A 22,665-nucleotide genomic window follows, 5' to 3' on the forward strand; every position below is an offset into this window, starting at 1 on the left:
TTTAGCGTTCTAAATGATTATTCATTGTTTTATGCAGGGGGGTGTGTGTGCTTGGTTGGATGTGTTTATGTAAATGTAAGATCAAAAATATTAAATATTTTGTTTTTTTTTTTTTTTGTCTAACAATGAAATTTGAGAGAAATACATGAATTGAGTTTTAGAATAGAAACAATTTGCATTAATCATTTCTTAAGTTTGATTTGGGGCTTTTCTAATGACGATCGTCCATAAAGTTTAGTATGCTATATTACGTATAATTTTGTTTCCTATCGATTTGATTTTGAATGAACAAATTGCTTTGCATTTTCCATCAATCATTTTAAACTAAAAACTATATAGAATTTGTAAAAAGCCAAAAGCGTCGTAGGTCTTTCAATGATTATGCCTGGTTACACTAAATTAATAATATTTAATATATAAATTAATTGTTTGGATGTAAAAAAAATTGTCACACACACGCATTAATAAATGTGTCTGTGTGTGTGTGTGTGTGTGTATGAAAATGTAAACTACAATAGTTATTAATTCTTTCTTTTCTGTTATACATAAATATATTTTCTTTTGTTTTCTTGTTCTGTTGTTTTTCTTTTTTGTGTTGTAAGTAGTGTGTGTTGTGTTTTTGTTGTTGTGGTTTTTTCTTTTATATTTTATTTTATAATGTAATCAGTACGAAATCCTTTCCTTATGTTAACGAAAATGAAATCTTTCTTTTTGCAATTAAACTCAATGGGGGAATAAATACATATGTATGTATACATTTTTCAGCCAAAAAGTATGCTATGATTTCTTTAAAAAATTTTCTCTTGGTAATTTTAATGTCTTAGCAACATGTTGCTGAGCTTTGCCTCAGCTTTTGAATGATGAAAATGACTATTCTCCGGATTGGCCAACACCGAGGCTATAAACTCCGATGTCTCCAATTGCAATTGAGCCAAACGTTTCTGGAGCAATCTGTTCCGTTGCACCAACTTAATCGTCTTAATGGCTATCGATAGGAGTCCTTCGGCATTTTGAGGCTGTTGCACCTGTGGCTGAAAATTGGGCTGATGATGATGTTGTTGGAAACTTTTAACCATTGATCTGGGTGCCGGTGTTACATCATAGCCACTATCACTGTCATCCACATATTCGTCCATTGGTGAATCATCATAATCAAAGGATTTGTTGCTATTGCAGTTATTATTTTTGTTGTTGTGATTGTTGTTGCCCATTGCAGGTTGTAATACTGATCGAATGTTGTTGTTGTTGTTGGTGCTGCTGTTGCCGCTGTCAATGCTGCTACTAGTTGTATTTAGGCTGCTGCTATTACTGTCGCTGGAATGCATATACTCATCAAGACTCGCACGGTCTCTCGATAATGTTTCCTGTATGGCAGAAATCGAAGTGTAATCGGATGATGTATCATCATCATCTTTGAAGGAGATTTGTGGCATTTTTCGTGGCATTCGAACAAAACGTCGTCGACCCGATGGGTTTATTGAACCTTTGGCAACTGCAAAACAAAAGAAAATTTCAATTTCAATTAAAATACATCGTTTACTTGGGGTCATGTTCAGTAGAACTAAGGGGCATTGGATTTAGTTATTTGAAAAACAATAGAATCTAAATACGTATGAATAACCTTGCTAACTTATTTCCCCCACGACATTTTGTTTAGTTACACTGTGCAATTGACCGCATTGTGCTAATCAGTCAATAGACCAGAGCGTTGCCGTCGCCTTGCCTTTGCCTTCGTTCAACGGCGTCGTCATCTATCACTATGACCATGTGTTTGTGTGTTCCTCGCGTGTGTGCAAAGAAACGTGACCAGAGCCCAGTTGTGGCAGAGTTAGCAGTCAACGACCAAGCGACTGACCGAACGTCTGACTAGTTGACAACAATTTTCTCATCATCATTTGCAGTCTATGAGGGCTTTTGTTACGCTCTTTCTACCTTCAATAGAGCTGTTGAAATCATGGCAATCTCCCATTTCATTCCATCCCATCCCATCCCGTCCATGCCTCCCCCCATCTCAACACCCACACACAAATCATTTTCCAATTAGCATTTCCGTGACTGTGTCTATGGTCAGGGTCGTCGTCGTCGTCGTCGTCGTCGTCGTCGCCGTCGATGTGGCCGTAGTAGTCGTCAGCGTTAAGCCTGAGCGTAACCGTCAACGTTTGTCGAGCACATGGCACAAGGTTTTGCTAGCATTTTGCTTACATTATGCAAATAGAACTTTACTTTTATTTTCCTATCATACGCTGCACCAGTGCAAAGAAACGTGAGAGCAAAAAGTGAGCAAGTCAATCGGGACGGACAGCAACAACTGGTGACGATGATATGCGCTTTGAATTCAAATGACTGACCACAAACTGATGACGTGTTTTACTTTGCAAGAAAGTGGAAACAAGTTTCTACTCTCGACTTGGTAACTGCAAAAATCGATTAGGTTAACCATTCAATTAGAGTAAAACATTTACATAAGCCAAAGACTCTAAAAAACATTATCAGTTTCTGTTTTGTTTATGATTTAGTCATAAATACATGGGGGCAAAGGCAAGGCAAATAATACTTGTTTTATAACTAAATTTTTACATTTCTTGTGATTCATCTTTCCTTGTGAATGATTCCTGGGATGGACTTTTTTTGCTTGCTTGCGAATCGAATTCGCCCATTTCATTTAAAGCTGCTTGCATCGCCAATACTGCAGAAGCTGTCATCCCACGCATTCCGTTGTCGTGAGTACTTTGTTTTGCGACACTCCGTTCAAGTTTGTCGCAACGAAATTCAATTTCGCTACGCAAATCTTCTACGAAGCAACACATTTCGGCAATTTCCCTATTAAAGTCTTTCAGGTCATATTTATATTGATTATCCTGCAAATATGTCATTTTCTGATTAAAGGCAAGTGTCAGTTTACTATCTATCACCCGTGCGGCATTTCGATTGGATAATTTAACCTTTTCCAAGTGCTTGAAACGTTGAGAGCAGACATTTAATTCGCCAGCCACTTGTTTGGTCCATTTGATATGGTCTTTGGCATGGTCTTGCAGTTGACCTAGTTTTTTGTCAATAGCCGAAAGTTGGAGGCGCATTCCTTGGAATTCGTGTCGCAGATTTTGATAGCGGCAAATCGTTTCATCGAGTTCGCATTGTAAACGATCATGGGCATACATTAGTTCATTGACTTCCTTTTCCTCTTGGCAACTTAACTTTAAGTTATTGACCTTGCTCTTAGGTTCTTCAACTAGATTTGTCTCAAGTTCATTATTATTGTTTTCCTCTTGCATTTCCCTTTTTCTAAGACATTGAGCTAGTTTACTAGGTATTAACACTTCCTCCACTAGTTCAACTTCTTCGGCTTCGGCTTCTTTTTCTTCTGTTTTCTGTTTTTGTTCTTCTTGACGTTTTTTAATGGCCAATTGTATAAGCTCAATACGATGTATTAGGCAATCAATCTCTTTCACCACTTTTTGAGCTCTTTCCTCATCATCGGTGGCATCTTCTGTGGTGAATGTCAACCCTTCGCCCTCTTCTTCCTCGGCCGAGAAACTCACATCCTCTTCATAGTCAAAGATTTCAATTTTACGACATCGCAGAGTCCGTTTGATTAGATCAATGCGATGCAAAGGCAAACTGGCACAGTCACCCAATCTCTCCAAGAGATTATCTTTAGAATCATCAAGAGGTGCAAGCATTCTTATACTAAATTTTAGAAAATAAATGACCTAAATTTTATTTCACATATGTATAACAAGAAATGTAATATTTTAATTTGACAAGTTCTGAAAGGCAAATTATATAGTTATTAGACTTGATGTGAACTAAAATAGCTTTAAAAATCAGTCTCCCAGAAAAGAAATTCAAGGATTTTTCAACATAAGAAACACAATTTTAGCTTATTACGTTAAAGGATATAAAAATAAACTGACTAAGAGAGTTGGAATTACAGAAATGCTATTTCTAGGGCTTCTATTTATATTCTATAACTTTCGATTAGCCATAGCTCGTTATAGGTAAAACATTCAAGTTGATCTAACAAAATTGAACGCATGTTTCTGACATGTGCAAAATGTGTGAGAGAAGCGAAACTTTTATTCAATAATGCGGAAATGTTTAATTTTTCATTTTGTTTTTGTTATTTCTGTTACTTATTTCCTGCCTTATGCAAGGCAACAGAACTGAGAACGAGAACCGTGTAAACGTCAGAGAGCTAGATGCAGGCGGCACATGCACTTGTCTATGTCTACGTTACGTTTATCTCAATGTTGTTGCTATTGTTTGGCATTGCATTTTGTTTATTTCACAACTGCTAACTAGGGTGTGGCCCCCCAAAACGGGGGGCTGGGAGGCAGGTGTTAGGGCGCGGATCTGGGGTCTGGGTTTTGTGGCCTCGATGTAAGCACACGTGGCTGGGACGGTTCCCCAAACGAATTAGTCACTAGTTATGCTTAATTACAGTAAGCAGCCGCAGCCACAGCGACAGACAGAACAGTCATCATTTACCACAATTGTTTGTGCAATATGTACACGAAATTCTGGCCCATATGCAAAATTTTTGCTTTGAATGAGTTTCACACTTGCCCTAAATAAAAAGTCAACTTGACAAAAAACAAAACAAAACAAAGAAAATAAATAAGACCGAAATGAGAGCCGAAAATGTGACAAAATGGCACGTTTTTTTGTCATCACCAGGGACGGATTACTAAATGGAAATAAAAAGCAAGGTAAACTAAAACAAATCTGGTTATTTGAACTCAACGACTGGCTAGGGACTTTGGCCTTAAATTACAACTTAATCTTTATTAAATTTCCACCTTCAAACGGACCTGGTCAATGGCGAAGGGCAATAACCACAATATAATTTCACAATTTTTGGTTCTGTGAAATATTTCCTGGTTTTCCCCATTGACTTCTCCTGTCTGAATCTAGTCAAGCGGCCTTTGATCGCTTATATAAAAAACCAAACAGGGAAGAAGAAATTGTCCTCTGCTCGTGTTTCTCGTCCTTCCTTCAGCCTTCCCCAAATAATGCTGCGCTTCATCGTCTTACACAACGGCAAAAAGGGGTACCCAAGAAGGGGAGTCTGTGTTTGTGGCCCTGCTGACGCAAATTGGTGGCATAACACAATAAAGTCGCGTGCAAAATATCAGGGTACTACACATTTAAAACAAACGCCACCCAAAAAATAACATTGAAGTCAACAACACGTGAAGTAACCAGAAACACACACACACACACACACATCATAAGCCATAGGGTCACGTGAGAATTTTGGAAAAAGGAGAAGGCAAGACAAGGTGAGAATGTGTTAAACGGAAGGGTGTAAGGGACAAGTGATGGATGTGGCCAAGTTTACATAAATTAATTAAACATGACCAGGTAACGTGATAGGAACAACCAAAAAAAAAAAAAAAAAAAAAAAAGAACCAAACCGAAACCAAAATGGAGAAAAAAGGGTAGCTTAAAATGAAAAACTCAAGCGCTCCAATCTATCTGTCTGCGTTACGTATACGCAACGTGCTCCCGCAAAAGAGTGAAAACTGTCTGTATCGACACTAAACAAATACAAAATCAAAATGAGATAGAGAATAGGTTCTTTTTTCAAAATAATTTAAGTTTATATGAATTTGAAATTTGTTAATGACAATTTTAATATCTTAAAATGAATCAAAAGACAATTAGTTTTCTATCTATGTTTTTCTCACAGTGTATATCATGAGTTAAAGCTTTTTTTTTTTACTTACCATGTCTAAGCACTGAGCTGGCTTGTACTGCTCTATTGGCAGCTGCTCTGGCTGGCGATGAGGACGACATCGACGACGATGATGATGCTGTTGTTGTTGTTGTTGATGATGATGATGTTGTTGTTGTTGATGATGATGATGACAATGACGAGGTGCTTGCACTGTTCGTTGAAACAACGCCATGATGTCGTCTTGCCTCCTTAAGACCCGTCACACGCAATTGTTTCTTATCCGAGCATATGGTGGGTGCCATTTTGGTTAACTGCAAGAGAAAACAAAGTAAACCCACAAAATTGAGCACAATTAAAAATTGAAATAAATGTGATTAAAATGCAAAATTAATTAGCCGTCAGATTGATTAATTGATTAAACGATTTAATGCACACGTGTGGTATATTTGGGTGTTTACTGTAAAAGTGAACAATATAGAAGATAAAATTCTTACGAGTTCATTTAACTCGCATCATGGGGCAGGCCGGGCGGGTCGATGGTTGCAAAAAGCCTTTGCATGGTCTGAAGATGACGACATTTAGTAAAATTTGATGACCGATTTTATATTTGAAGAGTCATAAACTGGATTTATATGTTTTGCACGAGGCAAACACAAGTATTATATTGTATTGGTGGTTTGCATCGACAGATGAGCGAGGAGAATCAAGTTTATAGTGCAAAAACTTATTGTCAATAATATTAATTATCAAAAAGTTGCAAAAGGTTAGATAATCAAATGAAAGGTAGGGGAGAGGGCCCAGTTGTGACTCAGGCCCAGTTGTGACATTCTCAAATATTTTTGAAATGCAGTATTGAATGACAGTTTGAGCCCTGTAAATCATGTTTGTTAGACGTTCTGCAGTTTTTGGACAGACCCCAACGTTAATATCGTATTGTATATATGCGTACCAAACATCGTGTTGAAAATCGTGCGAAAAAGTTTTTTTGATTTTTTTCAAAGTACCAAAATTTTGTAAAATTAACAGTGAAAATGTGAGTGTAATGCATTAAAATATTCTATTTGCCGTATATTTTGTGATCCTATAAGGATTTATGTGATTATGTAGTGTCTATAAAAAATATACATATAAACTTTAAACTATGAAAAGGCCCGGTTATGACTCAGCTGGGGTGCCCAGTTATGTCCCATATTTTTTTTGCAATAGGATTATGTAAAATTGTCAAATTCAAACATTTTTGTTGTTGTATAAAAACAAGGAAAGGAAATTTACTTAATGAGACCAGTTTGTCCGAAAATATTCTGGAAGATCTCGAGCGGGAAGGTGCGGGATTGTTTCATTTGGTAAAAACACAAATTAAGTAATGTTTGGGAATTAAAAAACTTTATATAGTTTAAGTCAATGTTAATTTGTGTTTTTCATTATTTTTGTCTTTGAAGGCCTTCATAATAAGTAAACCATTAAATCACAACAATTGGTGTGATTTTCCTTTCATATTTTCTTATTTTTAGTGAATTTCTTAAGGTGAGTCATAACTGGGCCACTTTTTTTTCGGCCTAAAAAAAGTTATCCACATTAAACCTGTTCCAAAATTTTTTGAGTAACTCAAATAAACATACATTCTTTGGAAAAAAGTTGCGTTTGGTTACTATTTAAATGTTAAACTTCTTAATTTTTAATTTTCCGGAACTGTAGAAAAAATTTTGAGGTTTTTCAAAACCCGGGTCATAACTGGGCCCTCTCCCCTAATTAATAAAAGACACTTAAGCAGCAGTTAATACGATCAATTTGTACGGCAATTAATGGAAGCAAAAAAAAACAAGTTACGAGAATATCAGCATGAGAATTTAGACATCCGTTTAGAAGATATCACTATAAGCTCTAAGATAGAGAAAAATATCGTTATTTAAACATAGAGATCTTGTCTGACACAATTGTGTATGGTATCAGGTTATACATATAAATCTGAGCTTAAGCTAATTGAACAAGGTTAATACCTATTGTCAGGTTACTTAAAAAAATGAGAATTTAGTCGAAACATTTGTCAGCAACATGTTGTTCAAGTATTGAGATGGGACACAGGGCTTAAGCTGAGACCAAATCCCAAGCTGAAGCTCATTAACCATGCTCCAAATCCTCACTAATACCATGGCAATGAGCAACACAACAGGCGGCAACAGCAATTGCTGTTCGCAAAGGTAAATAAAGTTAAAGTGAGCCAAGTGACGCCTGCAAAAATATTGATAGACAACAAATGGTTGTTGGTTGGAATGTCATGCAGATGAGCCCTTCAAGGCTCACTGACAAGCAGCCAGCCAGCCAGTCAGCCGGGCAGATAAATTCAAATTGAAAACGCCCTCTGAAGCAGCAGCAGCGGCAACAAAAACAACAATGTTGTTGACGGCACGTGTATCTCTTGAGTGTAATTACATTTGGAAAGTGCTGCGCGACGACGACGATGATGATGATAAGGATGAGGTCGATGGTGATGATGACGAAGTGGCACGACGCGAGCAAGAACCTTATGATGATGAAATGCCTAAAATGCTGTGGCCTACAAAATTTACGGCATTTTCGTTTAAAATGCCTTATGGCAACTAAGCGGATATTTCATCTGCCCACACACTTCGCCCCCCTCACGACAGACACACTTTGCCACTGACTCGATCGAAATGTCCAGGTTGCCAACAAGAATTGTTGTCAATGTGTCAATATGTATGCGTTTGAAATTACATTTTATTATTTATGCCGTCATCTAGCATACCAAGGGGAGTCTCATGACCGACAACCAACAGCCATCACCATCAGCTAGGCTAGAGAAACCAAAGAGAGAGAGAGAGAGAGAGAGAGAGAGGGTGAGGAAAAGCACAAAATGGAAATAAAACCGTAGTGCGTAACGAAATGACCTCTAAGGCATATTTTGTTGTGCACGCGCCATCCTTATTTGGGAGAGTGTGAGGGCGTTGGGATATGAGATATACCCGAAAAATATCCTCCAGCAGGAGGGCAGGCAGCAGCAAGAAGGACTAGGCTAGCGAATATGAAGTTACAAAATGCCATAAATAAATGAAATGGATATAAATATGAATGGTCATATGAACACTAAGGAAATATGATCAAGAATAATATTTTAATAAACAATTTATACGTTGGACTAAAGTAAGCTAGCTTTTGGTAAATCTTTAATATATTTTTGCCAGTAAGTGGCTAAAGCAAATCTATCAAAATTCTTTAATTCAGGTACGATTTATAATTAATTTGGCCAGGACTAAATTATTCATTGTACATCTTGTGTGCTCTGTTGACAATCAAATCTATGTAAAACAATTTGTGGCACGTTTTTGCGACAAAAGGCAACCTGTGGCATTGTTAGGCTTTTTGAGGCTTTTTGAGGTCAAACCAATCAAAAGAAACTTTGATGAGATTTCTTGCTGCGTGCGTACAAATTAGCCAATAATTGTTTTAACATGACACGCAACAAGCAACACGACAGCTGTCAAAGAGAACCCACCAAAGTGGTGGCGGAGGTGGAGGGTCATAGACAGACAGAGACAAATAGACACTGAGAAAGCAAGAGATTGAGACAAAGAAAAGAAGACCGGCATTGACTTTTGACACAAAAGCGGAAGACGAATGAAATTCTGAAATTGTCGGGGCGTTTCCATATATCAAGTAAGTATGTACATACAGACACATATATATATAAAAGTATCATATCCGCTGGCCACAAAACAACACACACACACACTCAAAATGACAGTATTGATGTTTTGATTTTTGTTTTGTTTTTTTTGTCAACATTGTTGCAGAAAATAAGTAAGTTGAAGGAACTCACTCAACTGGCTAAATGAATCGTTTTTCATGTTTGCTTTGTTTGTTGAAGGCGTCGTCGTTATGAAGTTGATTTGACGCTGCGGGTTCTAAAATGGTCTCTGACAACCCACACAGACACACTAACACACACGTATACCCACTAATGCATACAAAAGGCTGACACGTCGTCGCCTTGGCTAACTTTTGTCTTTTGCGTGTGTATAAAACCCACTTCACACATGAAAAACGTTTTATATTGCACTTGAGACTCATTTGTTTAAATGTTTTTCCTTAAAAAAACTAAAGAAAACTCTGCCCTTTTCGCAGAAAACCTCCAGCTTTGAATTATTTAAGCATTTTCATGTTTTTATGAGCTTCATAAAGGAGCAACTTAGTATTAAGTACGACCAATAAGGCGTATACTTAATATTCGCAGTGTTGCGTGTGCATACACAGAAATCGGACAAAACACAATCAGAAATCATTATACACTTACTTATTTATAATTCCCAGAATTTTAACACTAGTATTCCTGATTACAGAAATAGTTTGCTTACGAATGATTAAACTGGGCAAAGTTTGCACTAGACAACTCGCCTCTGAGTTTTTTTTTTTTTAAATATTTCATCTCATAGTCACATTTGACACCTAATCTCTTGTTAACAATCCACTCTCCATCTCTCTCTCGCCCTCTCTCACTCTATTTGTATAAGCATGTGTCATTGATGTCCGACTTTTGCTTTCTTGTACCTTATCTAACAAGTTTACACGCGCCGTCGCTGCTAACCAGAGACACAATAATTTAGTTTGAAATTCAGCGAATGTATAAAAAAAATATATAAACAAATATATGATAAAACTTTCCATTGCATATGTAGAAAAAGCTTTTTATTTTGTCTTACAAGACTTGTTTACAATTTGCTTGATGTTTGCATTATATTTTAGTGTGAATACCCTTTAACATTTAGTTGATGGGCATATTAGTGATTAATAAATATAAGGGCCAGTCCCAGAAGAAGATCCAGAAACAATAGATAAGGTGGAAATTTCCATAAAATATTATTTATTTTTTAAATAAGTATTGAGCAACCATTCAATAGATATACCCATGGACTTCTTTATATACGACTGTTGGCTATAAAGTTTTCCACTTTTTATTAACCAGAAGAACTTAACTGTTAAAAAGTTTTTAAAGTGTTTGTTAGTATAAATCTTCCATTGCTAATAAACCAAAATTGATTTCCAATTTATGGTAAAGTAACAATTAACATTGATTTAAAGTAAAAATTTTGGTCCGTCTGAGAAATAGTTAAACTCTTACAGATATTTGATAACAAAGTTGTTGGTGGACAAAGGAATTTGTGTTTAAATTTAAGTTTTACTAGGAAGTTGACCTGCTTATAGTCAACAATTTCCTTTTGTTTTTATAAAAAAGTTGTAGAGTATTCAATAGTCGACAAAAAAATATCGTAATGTTTATTTCCTATTTGCAGTTAGTTCGAAACTTGCTTAGTTCTGCCAATGTTGCCGACGGCAGTGCCAGACAATGACAATGGCAAAACAGTGCTAATTTTCTTGTTATCTGAGCACATGCGCATGAAAGGCGGTCAAAAGCAACAACAACTAATATAGAAATTAAGTGAGTCGAAACAAAAAATTCAACAAAAAAGGCAAAAGAAAAAATATTTACTCACACACATTCATAATGAACATGCGTCATTATTTAGTATTTAGATATGGCAATAGTTGCAAAAACGTGCCAAAAGGGGCTCGGTGGTGCATACAGACCAGGCCAGACCCAACCAAACCAGATCACACCATCAGAGAACCCCAGAGACCGGACCATAGAAAGACCCACCAAACGACACTTACTGCCCATGCGATAATGATGATAATGATGATGATAATAATGATGTCGATTTCAGGATAGTTTGCGGCCATCGAAGCGATAAAAAATTTATGATGTCAAAAATGTGAGGAAAGCAAATAAAAGCCAAGCGAAAAGCATTAAATGAGCGACACGTGTGCCAAATGATGAGCACCAAAAAGAAATAAATAGAAAAGCACGAAACGGAAAAGAGGGAAAGAACAGAAATCAAATAAACTTGAAGAAGTGGAGGAATATTCTTAACCATATTTGACAGCATCTCGTTGTATTTAATTACGTTGCAAAAAAAAAAACGAAGAGAAACAACACTCACTCACACACATATGGGCCACATCATCATGATCACCAACACACAAAAGACCTTCGACTGGGTCCAAAGAGCAATTGACAGAGACATAAAAGAAATGTTGCCAAGCTTAGAATATAATCCTCGTCTAATCTTTATTTAATCCGCACGCATTTATAACAGACAAAAATCAAGAAATAATAATAATAATGCTAATGAAAAATGTCTTCTTTAGTTTCTGTTTTTTTCATTTTTGAATACATTTTGTTTTTCATTTCACGTGTCAAAACCATAATTCCTTCAACTAGCTAAAGTTTACCTATAATTCCATTTGGTAGCAAAACTTTTACTATAATTCCATTAGGCAGACGCAAAATTTTCCTTTAACATTAACATTAACACTTCATAAAGTTAGTTTATTTGTAACTTTAATATTTAGCAAGATTGAAAACTTTTTATGGACTTGAGGCAAACTGTGTACTCTGCTTTTAACATGTGGCCTAAAGTCTTAACGTTTCTGCGACAGCTGCTCTTTAAGACCAACATTAAATTTAATGATGAATATTTTAAAGCCCGATTAGATACCATTTTCTAATAAAAGTCAAACTGATTTGCCTACCACACATTTCAGCTAATCTTTAATGCATTTATTTTGTTTTACAATCGGTATTCAAGAATCGAAATGTTACACAAGACAATCTTTTGAGCTGGCATGTGGCGCCAATCAAACAATCGAAATTAGCTAAACGTTTTGATATTTTTAAAGTGCAATAAAAATCGAAGAAATAACAACTAAATAAAGAAAGAACCGCATTGTTTATATTAAAGAATAAAGCCAAACAAGTTTGCCAAAGCCATAAAAGATAAATGTGAATTGGTATAAAATGTGTTGCTAATTGATGGATGTTGTGTTTTTCGAATTATACAAATACAAATTTTGTATAAGATATAGGCAAAACAATCTATAGACTATGTAAATTGGTTGACTTTCAAACTCTCATTGACATTAGTTGATTTTTATGATTTGATTAGAATTAATGTTCTAAATTTTATGAGGCATGTAGGTTAAATTTCCATTTCCATGGCATAATCACTTTTATTTAGCTCATTTAATTGACACATCATAAAATGCGACGCCCAACTATTAACGTGTATAATAATTAATTCGTTTCGATATAAATTATGTGGAAATAACTGGCACGTGTTGATTATGACCATGGCGTATGGGGCGTATACATGATACACGTTTCACGAAACCAAACGCTCACCTTAACAATTAGATCTATTGTTATTGTGCACAATTGTTCCAATCAAATTGTTAAATAAGTGGTAAACAAAAACTGATTTCAGTGTACAAAACAAAACAACAAAAACCACAAAAAATTTCTACAAAATGTGTTGGCGCGTGCACCATGCCTATTCAATATTTCATGCCATTTAGTCATTTGCCAACTTAGTCGCACGTTTCCGCAACAAAAGGTGCTAGGGTCTAGGATAGGGGGGACAAGTGGGACAAGATGACAACAATTAGATGTCATAAAACGAAAGAAAACACAAACAAAAATATGTACAATACAATTTGAATGGCATTTTGCTATTTACTTCCCATAATATTTCAGAAAAACAAAAATGCTATAAATAAAGTAAGTTATAAATAGTTACCATTCATTGCAGGGTATCGCATAAGTTAATTTCAGTCAGTGTAAATTAATTAGTTGCACTTTTAGATATGCCTTAATTTGCTGAATAGTTTCAGAAGTTTTGATATGAGTAATGAGAGAGTTAGTCATAAAATTAACTACTAAAATCGCATGAGTAAAGTGAGTGAGAAAATTGTTTGAAATTCCTTTTTCTACTAAACTCTAGAACATGTGTTTTTTATTATATTAAATGGTGTCCATTTACTTTATATAAGTAGAACTTTGTGTTTATACATATGTATCCATCGATTTGATTTGAAAAGCTGAATATATATATAATGAAATAGAATTATCAAGAAATTGTTTGCATGATGTTACCTAATGTAAATATACAAATCGACGATCAAGTTCTCACAGACCGAACACATGTCGTCACACTTCAAAGTGGCTCAAATTCAAAGAAATCGAATGCAAAAAAGAACTTCAAACTATAACAATGAAAAACGTTAAACCATAAATTCGAGTATTATTATTATTAACAAAAAAAATGGGTAGGGAGGGAAGCAAAAAAGAAGAAAAGAGAAAGAGCAAAGTAAGCAAATGACGGCAAAGGCGACGACGGCAACGGCAACGGCGACAAATGAAATTATTCTGCGCGTGTGTTGATAAGTCATCACCACCATCATTATGAATGCGATATATACATACATACATATATATACTCGTACCTACATGTGAGTAAGTAAGCCGAGAAATGAAGAACAGATCCATCCGTTTGAACAAGGCCGAAACACATACATACATACAAACACACAGACATATTGGCATTTAGTTCAAGTTACACACCAACAATATGGTCAAAGGGAAACAGATGACTTGGCCAAAGAAGAAGAGGTCAGACGCGTGTGCTTATGGCTGTTTGCTCTTTTCTGTCATGTGTTTGTTTAATTTATGTTTGCCTAGACTCAACTCAAACTCAAAGCAAATCAACTCGTAGCTCTATATGGGTGCGAATGGCTAGCAAAAACCAAAAAAAAAAAAAAACAACAATAATAATAATTCGCTAATGTGGTCATAAAATTAGTAACAAGACAACAACAATAACAGCGATTGTTTCTACTTGACAAGGCAAAATGATGGCACACGTGTGTGACACTTTTATGTAGACAAGAAAGAAGAGACACACATAAACACACACACACACTCAAAAATGTATAAGTTGTGAGTGTGTGAGTGTGTGTACATTGAACTTGCAAGTATTTCCACATCATGGACTAACACACCGCACAACATCGATAAATACACGCGCGTGCATTAATTTACAGTGTGTATATGTATATGTACATAAGTGTGTATATATATACATATATATTTATCGCCCTATCGTGTGGCATTGTGTTATTGGGTCAGCAATTAGCCGAGTTTGAGTTTTATGTTAACTAGTCAAGGGTCTGAGGGGGGAAGTTCGCCTAACAAGAGGTAGCTTAAGTGGATTGCCATGTACTGTTTGCTCTACCACTCTCTCCCTTCCTCCGCAGAAAGTGACAATTCATTGAGGAGATGGTCTAATTGGAATAAATAGTATGTCCTTTTAAAGGAGACTATTCTGTGTTTGATTTTTAATCGTTTATATGAACCTGGGTTAATTCAACTTAGTTCAAGATTTATTAATAGTTTCCCAGGAAATCGTTTTACATGATTAATCTCTCAAGAGTGGCTTGCATTTCTTAATTTAAGTACACTTTCCTTAGAAATAGATAATGAAAATTCCTATACATCAGTTCTTAATACACATTTAAATCAAAATTTTCCTTCTTTTATCTACATACTGATCTCGTTATCCTCTTTACCTTTTTATTTCAGCAATTATTGCCATTTGCCTACTTTACTTGAAATGGAAAATGAAAATTGATTACTTAGTTTCTCTCAATTCTTGGAAACTTTTGCTATTTTTGAATGGTTTCCAGTCCTTTTCCATGGTAAAAGTAATTTGTTTGCCGGAAATGGTTTGGCATTTGCTTATAATATCCGATTTGAGCCATAAAAGGGATTTGAATTTGGATTTTCTTCGACATTCTTACACCCACAATCAAGTAAATTTATCGCTGGGAATCCCTCGGATCGACCCATTCCCCTCTCTATCCCAGACCCTCAATAAACGATTAAGAAAATTAATTATGCTGTTGAAAATTAGCCAATTTATACAGTTGTTGGTTTTTTTATTGCAATTCGCTTTGTGTTTGGCCCACGTCTCGTGTTTCGCATTTAAGTTTAATGGGTTTTAGCAGTAGCTACCATTTGGCTTTCGGTTACATTTTAAAATAGGCTAACACACACAAACACACACACACAGACAGATTCACACACAAACAGAGACACTAATACAGCCGCATACACGTGTGCGCTGAAGGCAATATATACAAAGAAAAATAAAAAATAAACAAAAACCTAAAACGACAATGAAAAAAGAAGAGATAGAGGAGAGAGAGGGAGAGAGAGAAAGAGACTCTGAGCAAAATATATCGATAAGGGGACAGAGGGTGAAGGTAGAAGGAAGAGGAATGAGAGAGAATTAATTTTGTAGTTGCCTGCATAAATTAAAAGACTGTCATTCAATCGTTCACATTAAATGTTAGCCTCAGACCCAGACCCCACTTGGCGGCACGAGCAGACCCAGACAACGGCACACACACACACACACACACACACAAACACATAGATCAGTGAGAAAAAAGCAAGAGACAAAAGAAGAGAAAAACAGCAGATTGTGAGAAAAAGTATGTATGTGTGTGTGTGTGTGACACTCGAAGAAAAAACGATTAGCAAAAAGTTTGGCCATATTTCTAGTACATCAAACCAAGACATAAGATTAAGCGGTTTCTCAATTGCTTTTGTCCTTTCTATGTATAAATTATTTTTTATCTATTCAAACGATTTGTTCCTGAAAATTCTAACAAATTGAATCTAAATTTTAAAGCCCAAAAATACAAATTTAAATTATGTATAAATCTACTTTACATTATTGAAGCTAATTGAAAGAATAAAATAGTTAGAAAATTGAAAAGCTTAAAAATAAATTATATATATTGAAAATCTTTTAAGATTAATGGCTTTAATGTAAGCTTTATAATACATTCAAACTGCTGAAAATTAAGATCTAATGAATTTTAAAATATTTGTTATACTTTTGTAACTAATTTACTTTATAATTTAATGTTATAATACTATTTATGTAACTGTTAATTTGTTAATTGTCATAACTCCGACAGATTGCAAATTATAAAACAACGTTATAAACATTTCTTAAAATATTTATTCCATATTTTTTGAAAAGTCATTTTTATGAATGATTTCGTTCACTGAAAAAATGATCCTTTGATCGAAATCCATTTTGTTTATACTCTGAAATGTTTTTTTTTGTTAAGGTTTTGCTATTTTAATTTGATTTGTATATTTTCTATTGTATATTGGAGAGCAACCTTTATTAGTGTAGCTTGTCAAATTCCCCGAATTCGAAATCAGAGAGTGAGTGAGCAGATTAACTGGGATGCCGAGGCAGAGAGAGAGAGGGAGAGAGAGAGAGTCGGCTAACAAAAACTCACAAACAACAGCGAAAAAGAAAAGAAAAAAAGAATAAGCTCACATGCCGTTAATGAATTTTTATGCTACTGTCTCTACTTTTTCCTCTTCCTTAGTATAGACCTCCATGAGAGGGTGTGCTTGTGTGTTTTGAGTGGTGTGTGTGTGAGTGTGTGTGTGTGTGCATGGCCTGCTCTTGTTGTTTTTATTGAATTAACGACGCACGTGTTGCTGCCGACCAAGCTGCGCGCGCTCTCTTATGTCCACAATTGGGGCAAAAAAAAAAACTTGCGTCGTCGTCGTCGATCAACGTATCAGCAACGCTTCGCTGCTTTTTGTTTATATGGTAGGGCTGTGTTTTTATTTTCCATTCACCCTGCTGGCCAACGGGGCGTATTAGTTTTAGAGAAAACTTGGCCATGCCAAAAGCAGGAAGTGAGTTTCCGCTTAAAAGTTGTCAAGCAAAAAGGTCTCTTTCTTAGTCATATCTTGTTCCGGGTGCATTCGACATGAAAAGCCACAAAGCCACAGTAAAAACAATAACAGAAAAGTTAGCAAAGAAACCAATTTCGAGCTATTAAGACTTTGTGTTTATTTATTTTAAACTTTCAAAGCAATAATTTAGGCAGTCTTTAGCGATTAATACACTTAAGACTTATTTATTCTTGATTTCAGATAATTTTGTTAAGCAAATTAATCTCTGAAATAGTAAGAGTATAAAAACTATGGTATATCCAAGGTTAGCCCTTGTGCTTTCATTATTTGCTGAGCTCGAAGTTTTAATGCGAAACGCGCGCCCGAGCGTTCGAGTAAAAATGATAAATCTATGATTATGGGGCGTCATGGGGTGTCATGAATGGGGCGGCAACGCGGCAACGGCATCGACACCGAATGCCGGCAATGGTAATGGCAATGGCTTATGGGTTCCTAAATAGTGTGTGTGTGTGTGTGTGTGTTGGTGGTAGCCACACGCGCTTTCAGCTTAAATATGGTTGTATATATGTACATATATATCTCTTTATATATACGAGTGCCATTTCCTGTGTGCCCATACAAATATACATCCAAATACGTTCTTTTAATGCAATGATAGCAAATATTACGTATACGACATGTGCGTTCAATGAACTTCTTTAGCATATGCTGACTAAATTTTTGGTTTAGTTATAAAATTCGTAACTAAACCACAACAACAAGCAAGAAAATCAGCTGTTTGTTTTATTCCCACGCTCTGTTTTCTGGGCATCTGGGCTGAAAATTTCATTGAGAAATATAAAAACAGTCGCCATAAACATGTTCTAGGAATAACTATGTGTGTGGGTCATTTTTTTTTTTTGTGTTTTTAGTGGTAAACAAAAGAAATTAAAATGAAATGAAACAATAACAAAAAGGAGAATGAAAGAATTGTTACCGTAACATCTAGAAACATTCTGAGAGATGCATAATGCATAAGTAAATCAAATTAAGAATTATTAATTATAAGGAATTATTGTTTCTTTAGACCCTTTAAAGTTTTGAATTAGTTTATTTTATACAGTGTGTGCCTGCCTCCTTTGCACTTTTATATGACATCAAGGTTGCAACATAATTTGACAACTTCCTGAAGTCATTCATTTAATTTTCTAATGTAAACAAAATCAATATTGCGCATACGCCGTGTGGCACAGCTGGCTAGGCAGTTGATGCAATTGCAGGGTCATACAAAGCAAAGGCCAAAGGGCGCATGCAATGCGTCACTGTCCTGACCTAAATTCGTCCTTGAGCGTAGAGGTACGCGAAGCTGTAGCTCTGTAGAGCAGGAGTCACCCGCTGCCACAGCATCTCACACAACAGAGAGAGAGAGAGACAGAGAGAGTAAGAGAACAACGCGAGAGCAAGACTTAGATAGCAAGAAAGAACGCACGAGGAAAGCGGAAAGCTCTCCAAATCGGAAGTCGCCTGTCAAATGCAATTTTTTATGCCTTGCCACGTGCCGCACATAAGTGTTAGATGCTAATGCCTCAAAGATTTATGGCAACAATGGCCGAGCCAAGGCGCGGCGTACGGGTAAATTAAGTGGGCGTACACTTACCTAAGATTTGGAATGTTTCTGTTGCTGTTTCTGGTTTTTAGAACTTCTTCGATGCAAAAATAAACAATTGGTGAATAAAATCACTGGCAGCATAAACACATACACGGGTTTTTCTTTTGGATTTTACTGCAAGCTCATTGAAACTAATGAGCAATATATATTTTCTATCTTTATTATTGTTGTTATTGTTATTTTGTTTTTTCGCACGCTTTCTTTTTGCCGCGGATTTTGTTATTGTTTTAATCTATTCTAGGTAAAACGTGTGTGTTGCCGACTGTCTGTGTGTTTGTATGTGTGTGTGTGTGTGTGTGAGCACAATCATAGACCTAGCAAATGGCAACACGCGCGCAAACAAAACGAAAAACTTTCGCTTTCGTTGCGCGTGGGACCGCTACAACAACAACAACCACGACAAAAGCAAGAGCAAGTTCCACAGCAACAGCGACTAGATATAAACACACTTACTTAGGTACATATATAACACAGACAACACGAGCAACATACAATGTCAAACACACGTAAACGAACACGAACCAAAAGTACGTAAAACTGAACGTGAAGAGCTTTCCGCACACGAAATTTTCACGATTTCCGTTTTTCTTTTCTGAACCGTAACAGAAACCGGCAAGGGTAGAGATATATAGAGAGAGAGAGAGAGAGAGCTCTGCGATGTGACTTGTTCGACGGCACAAAGCGGAATGAAAGCGAGTTGCTAGTTGAGCGTCGTTTAAATGGCAAACCCCAATGACGACAAAGTCTCTCATCAGGCAACATCAGTTTGCACATGTATGGGTAATGTATACATGTATACAAACCAGCTGAGCAACACAAGCAGCCAAAGGCCACCTCACAAATGCGGCAAATTCAATTTGATCATAAAGAAAGTATCGTGAGAACTTATACTTAAATTTTTTGGCAATTAAAGTTTAATCAAATCCTCCAATTAAGGCAACAAAGACAGAGATTTCAATAAATTTATGAAAGATATACACAGATTTGCTATAGGTTTCAATCAAAGATGTAAAAGATAAGCTTCAGTTTCCGCCGACGTCTAAAATTTTAATATTTACTTGAAATTATCTTGTTTATTTTATTTTTGAATTTGATACGTTTATTTTATCAAGCTGAACTGAACCCGTAGTGCCAAAGAAAGGATTATTAAGTCCTAGAGATGATTTGGCTAAAATATTCCATTTTAACCATTGCAATTTCAAAAAACGATGTTTATCTTTAGAACCATGGCAAAAAAGACAAAAAAAACATAAACAAACAAATGTTTTATCCCTCACCTTTCCGCCAAGGATGTCCATTAATGCCTTTCAATAACTTATCTAAATGCAGATTATTAATTCAAATATGATTATTTCTTTTACACTTACTCTGAAATAGAAAAGCCATCATATAGATATAATATTTTTAACTCTAAGTAAAGTTTTGCTTTTCTACATTTATAAATGTTAAGAAAAAATATTAAAGATTTGAAGAAGCCAAAAATATGTTTGAAATCTGAATTTCTTATAAAACTTAATGATCCTATACGATCGGACCATGTGTGCCCGAGTGAATGCTTAGTATATATTGCATTTTATACACTTTTGCTTCATTCTATTTATATATATTTTATCTTAATTAAGCGTATGCCAAAAATAGTTTATATTTTTTGCGCTTAACCAAACACTTGACCTTTGCTCGCATTTAAATCTTATCGCCGTATTTAAAATTTTCTGCTCTTGACGTATACTGAAGACCCTTATCTACATTTTTTGGTTTTTTTGGTCATATTTATCTTGGCAGAAACTGCAAACGAAACAGTTGAAGCATAAATGGTAGTTAGCTATTTATAGACAGACGGATAAACTTCAGAGACATATTTGACACACATTTGAAATGGGCAACCGGCAATGCCAACGCCAACGTTAAGTCCCCGGCTAATATGTAGCCGTCGACTTGCGCATCATGTTGCGGCAACATTATTTGAAAAAAGCAAAACAAGACAAAAAAACAAAGCTTTAAATGTACCTAATTCTATTTAAGCTTTTTTTTGTTTGCCCAAGTTCCTTGTCTACCGCCGCCCAACCCCCTCAATTGCCTTGAATTTGGGGGCCAGGCAATTTTGTCGCACGTGTCGGAAATTTTGTTACGGCCGATTGCTTTCCTTGCCTTGCCTCGCCTCGCAATGCCATGCCTTTTCCCATTTTATGTGTTTGTGTGTTAATGTCTGTGTGTTTGTGTGTGCTTGAGAGGGGTGAAATATTTTGGCCAAACAGAAAAGAAACAAGTAGATGCGGCTATAATGAAAAGGCAATCTCAATGCCCTTTGGCAGGTGAAGGTGGCCTCGGCTAATTTTGAAAATGTGGCAACGAGAGAAAGAGAACGATGTCTGATTTCCTGTTACGGTCATTGTCGTCGTTTTTCTGTGCTAGTTGTGCTGGTTGTTGTTGTTGTCGTTGTTGTTGTTGCCGTCTGGCTTGGTTCAAATGACGTTGACTGTCTGGGTTTTTACATACTCAGAATGGCAGCATTGCCATAAAACCAAAGGCAAACCAACAACAACAACAACAAAAAAACCCCCCCACAAAAAGAGTAAAAGATAAAAATCAAAATGCCAGGGGCCAACTATGGCAAAAGCATCAAAGTTTCTATACCCTACAGATGAATCTTTCCTTTGAAGTTTCAGATATTCTATATTCTAGTTCTAATCTACAAACGTTGGGATGTCGAAGCTACTTACAAATATGCATAGTTCAAGAGGAAACCAAACTGACAAATAGTGAAAGGATGTTTCCTTGACCATGTGCACCAAAGGTAGACGTACACTATTTTCGAGGGTATCAAACAACAGAAAAAAAGAAATGAAAAAGGAAATAAAAAAAAAGTAAAACAAAAAAGCGTAGCGAAAACAATAAAAGAGAAATTAGCATAACACACACATGAGTCGACACTAAACAGACATGGTTGGGGAGCCAGTGTGTTTGAGAGGGGAAATGGGGGGATATTGTGAGGGGGCTGGGGGTGCTGGCTATGTGTGATTTTAATGGGCTCGTGGGTGTATGTTTTAGTTGTTGTTTCTTTTTATTTTTTTCCCTCATCTTTCTTTCCTTGGGGGCAGTCAAGTTAGACAGCATTTTTTTTTTTGTTTGTTGCATTTGTTTGTTTTGTTGTTGTTTTGTGTTTTTGTTCTCTTTTCAATTACAATTGCCGACACGTGTGTGAGAGGTTGAAACAGCAAATGTCTAATAAAAACTGAGCTGCCTTGCAATGTCTTTTAATTGCCATATGTACACATAACAAACCGCACATCAGAAACACTCACACACACACACACACACACAGACACAATTATAACTGGGGTGTGGTTCGTCACCCCATTTACGTCAAAACATAACAGTTTCGACACGATCATAAAAATAAAGTGCGTAATCAAACATCTGTCTATATGGCCAACTTTATTTTCCCCAAACAATTTGGACCACGGAAACTCTAGCCAAATGTATGCGAAAACAGGAAAGAGTTAATTGATTTGTTAAGATTTCCACGAAATTCAAATGCTACAAGTTCTGCTACATGACGTATACTTAATAAATACAATGGGCAAACGAATCAAACCAAAGAAGAATTTCCAAGAATTCGATTTCTTCTTGTTGTACCAAGAACTGATAAACACACCAAACCGAAGAAATTTCATAATAATAGTGTACCATGCGGCG

At 35.9% G+C, this 22,665-nt stretch overlaps 2 protein-coding genes across 2 annotated transcripts; both read right to left on the bottom strand.

The window, feature by feature from the left end:
• Positions 1-6: 6 nt before the first annotated feature.
• Cipc (Clock interacting protein circadian) lies at positions 7-19,639 on the bottom strand. The gene is made up of 3 exons (XM_068297371.1): positions 18,958-19,639; positions 5,730-5,991; positions 7-1,492 (listed from the first exon to the last, which is right to left on the bottom strand). Exons 2-3 carry the CDS (start codon positions 5,980-5,982, stop codon positions 813-815), a joined length of 933 nt encoding a protein of 310 aa, XP_068153472.1. The 5' UTR covers positions 5,983-5,991; positions 18,958-19,639; the 3' UTR covers positions 7-812.
• LOC137582719 (myosin heavy chain, clone 203) lies at positions 2,487-3,756 on the bottom strand. The gene has a single exon (XM_068297370.1). It carries the CDS (start codon positions 3,678-3,680, stop codon positions 2,574-2,576), a length of 1,107 nt encoding a protein of 368 aa, XP_068153471.1. The 5' UTR covers positions 3,681-3,756; the 3' UTR covers positions 2,487-2,573.
• Positions 19,640-22,665: the final 3,026 nt, after the last annotated feature.

The sequence above is a fragment of the Drosophila tropicalis genome, unplaced genomic scaffold (assembly GCF_018151085.1).
Source record: "Drosophila tropicalis isolate 14030-0801.00 unplaced genomic scaffold, ASM1815108v1 contig_859, whole genome shotgun sequence".
Classification (NCBI taxonomy): domain Eukaryota; kingdom Metazoa; phylum Arthropoda; class Insecta; order Diptera; family Drosophilidae; genus Drosophila; species Drosophila tropicalis.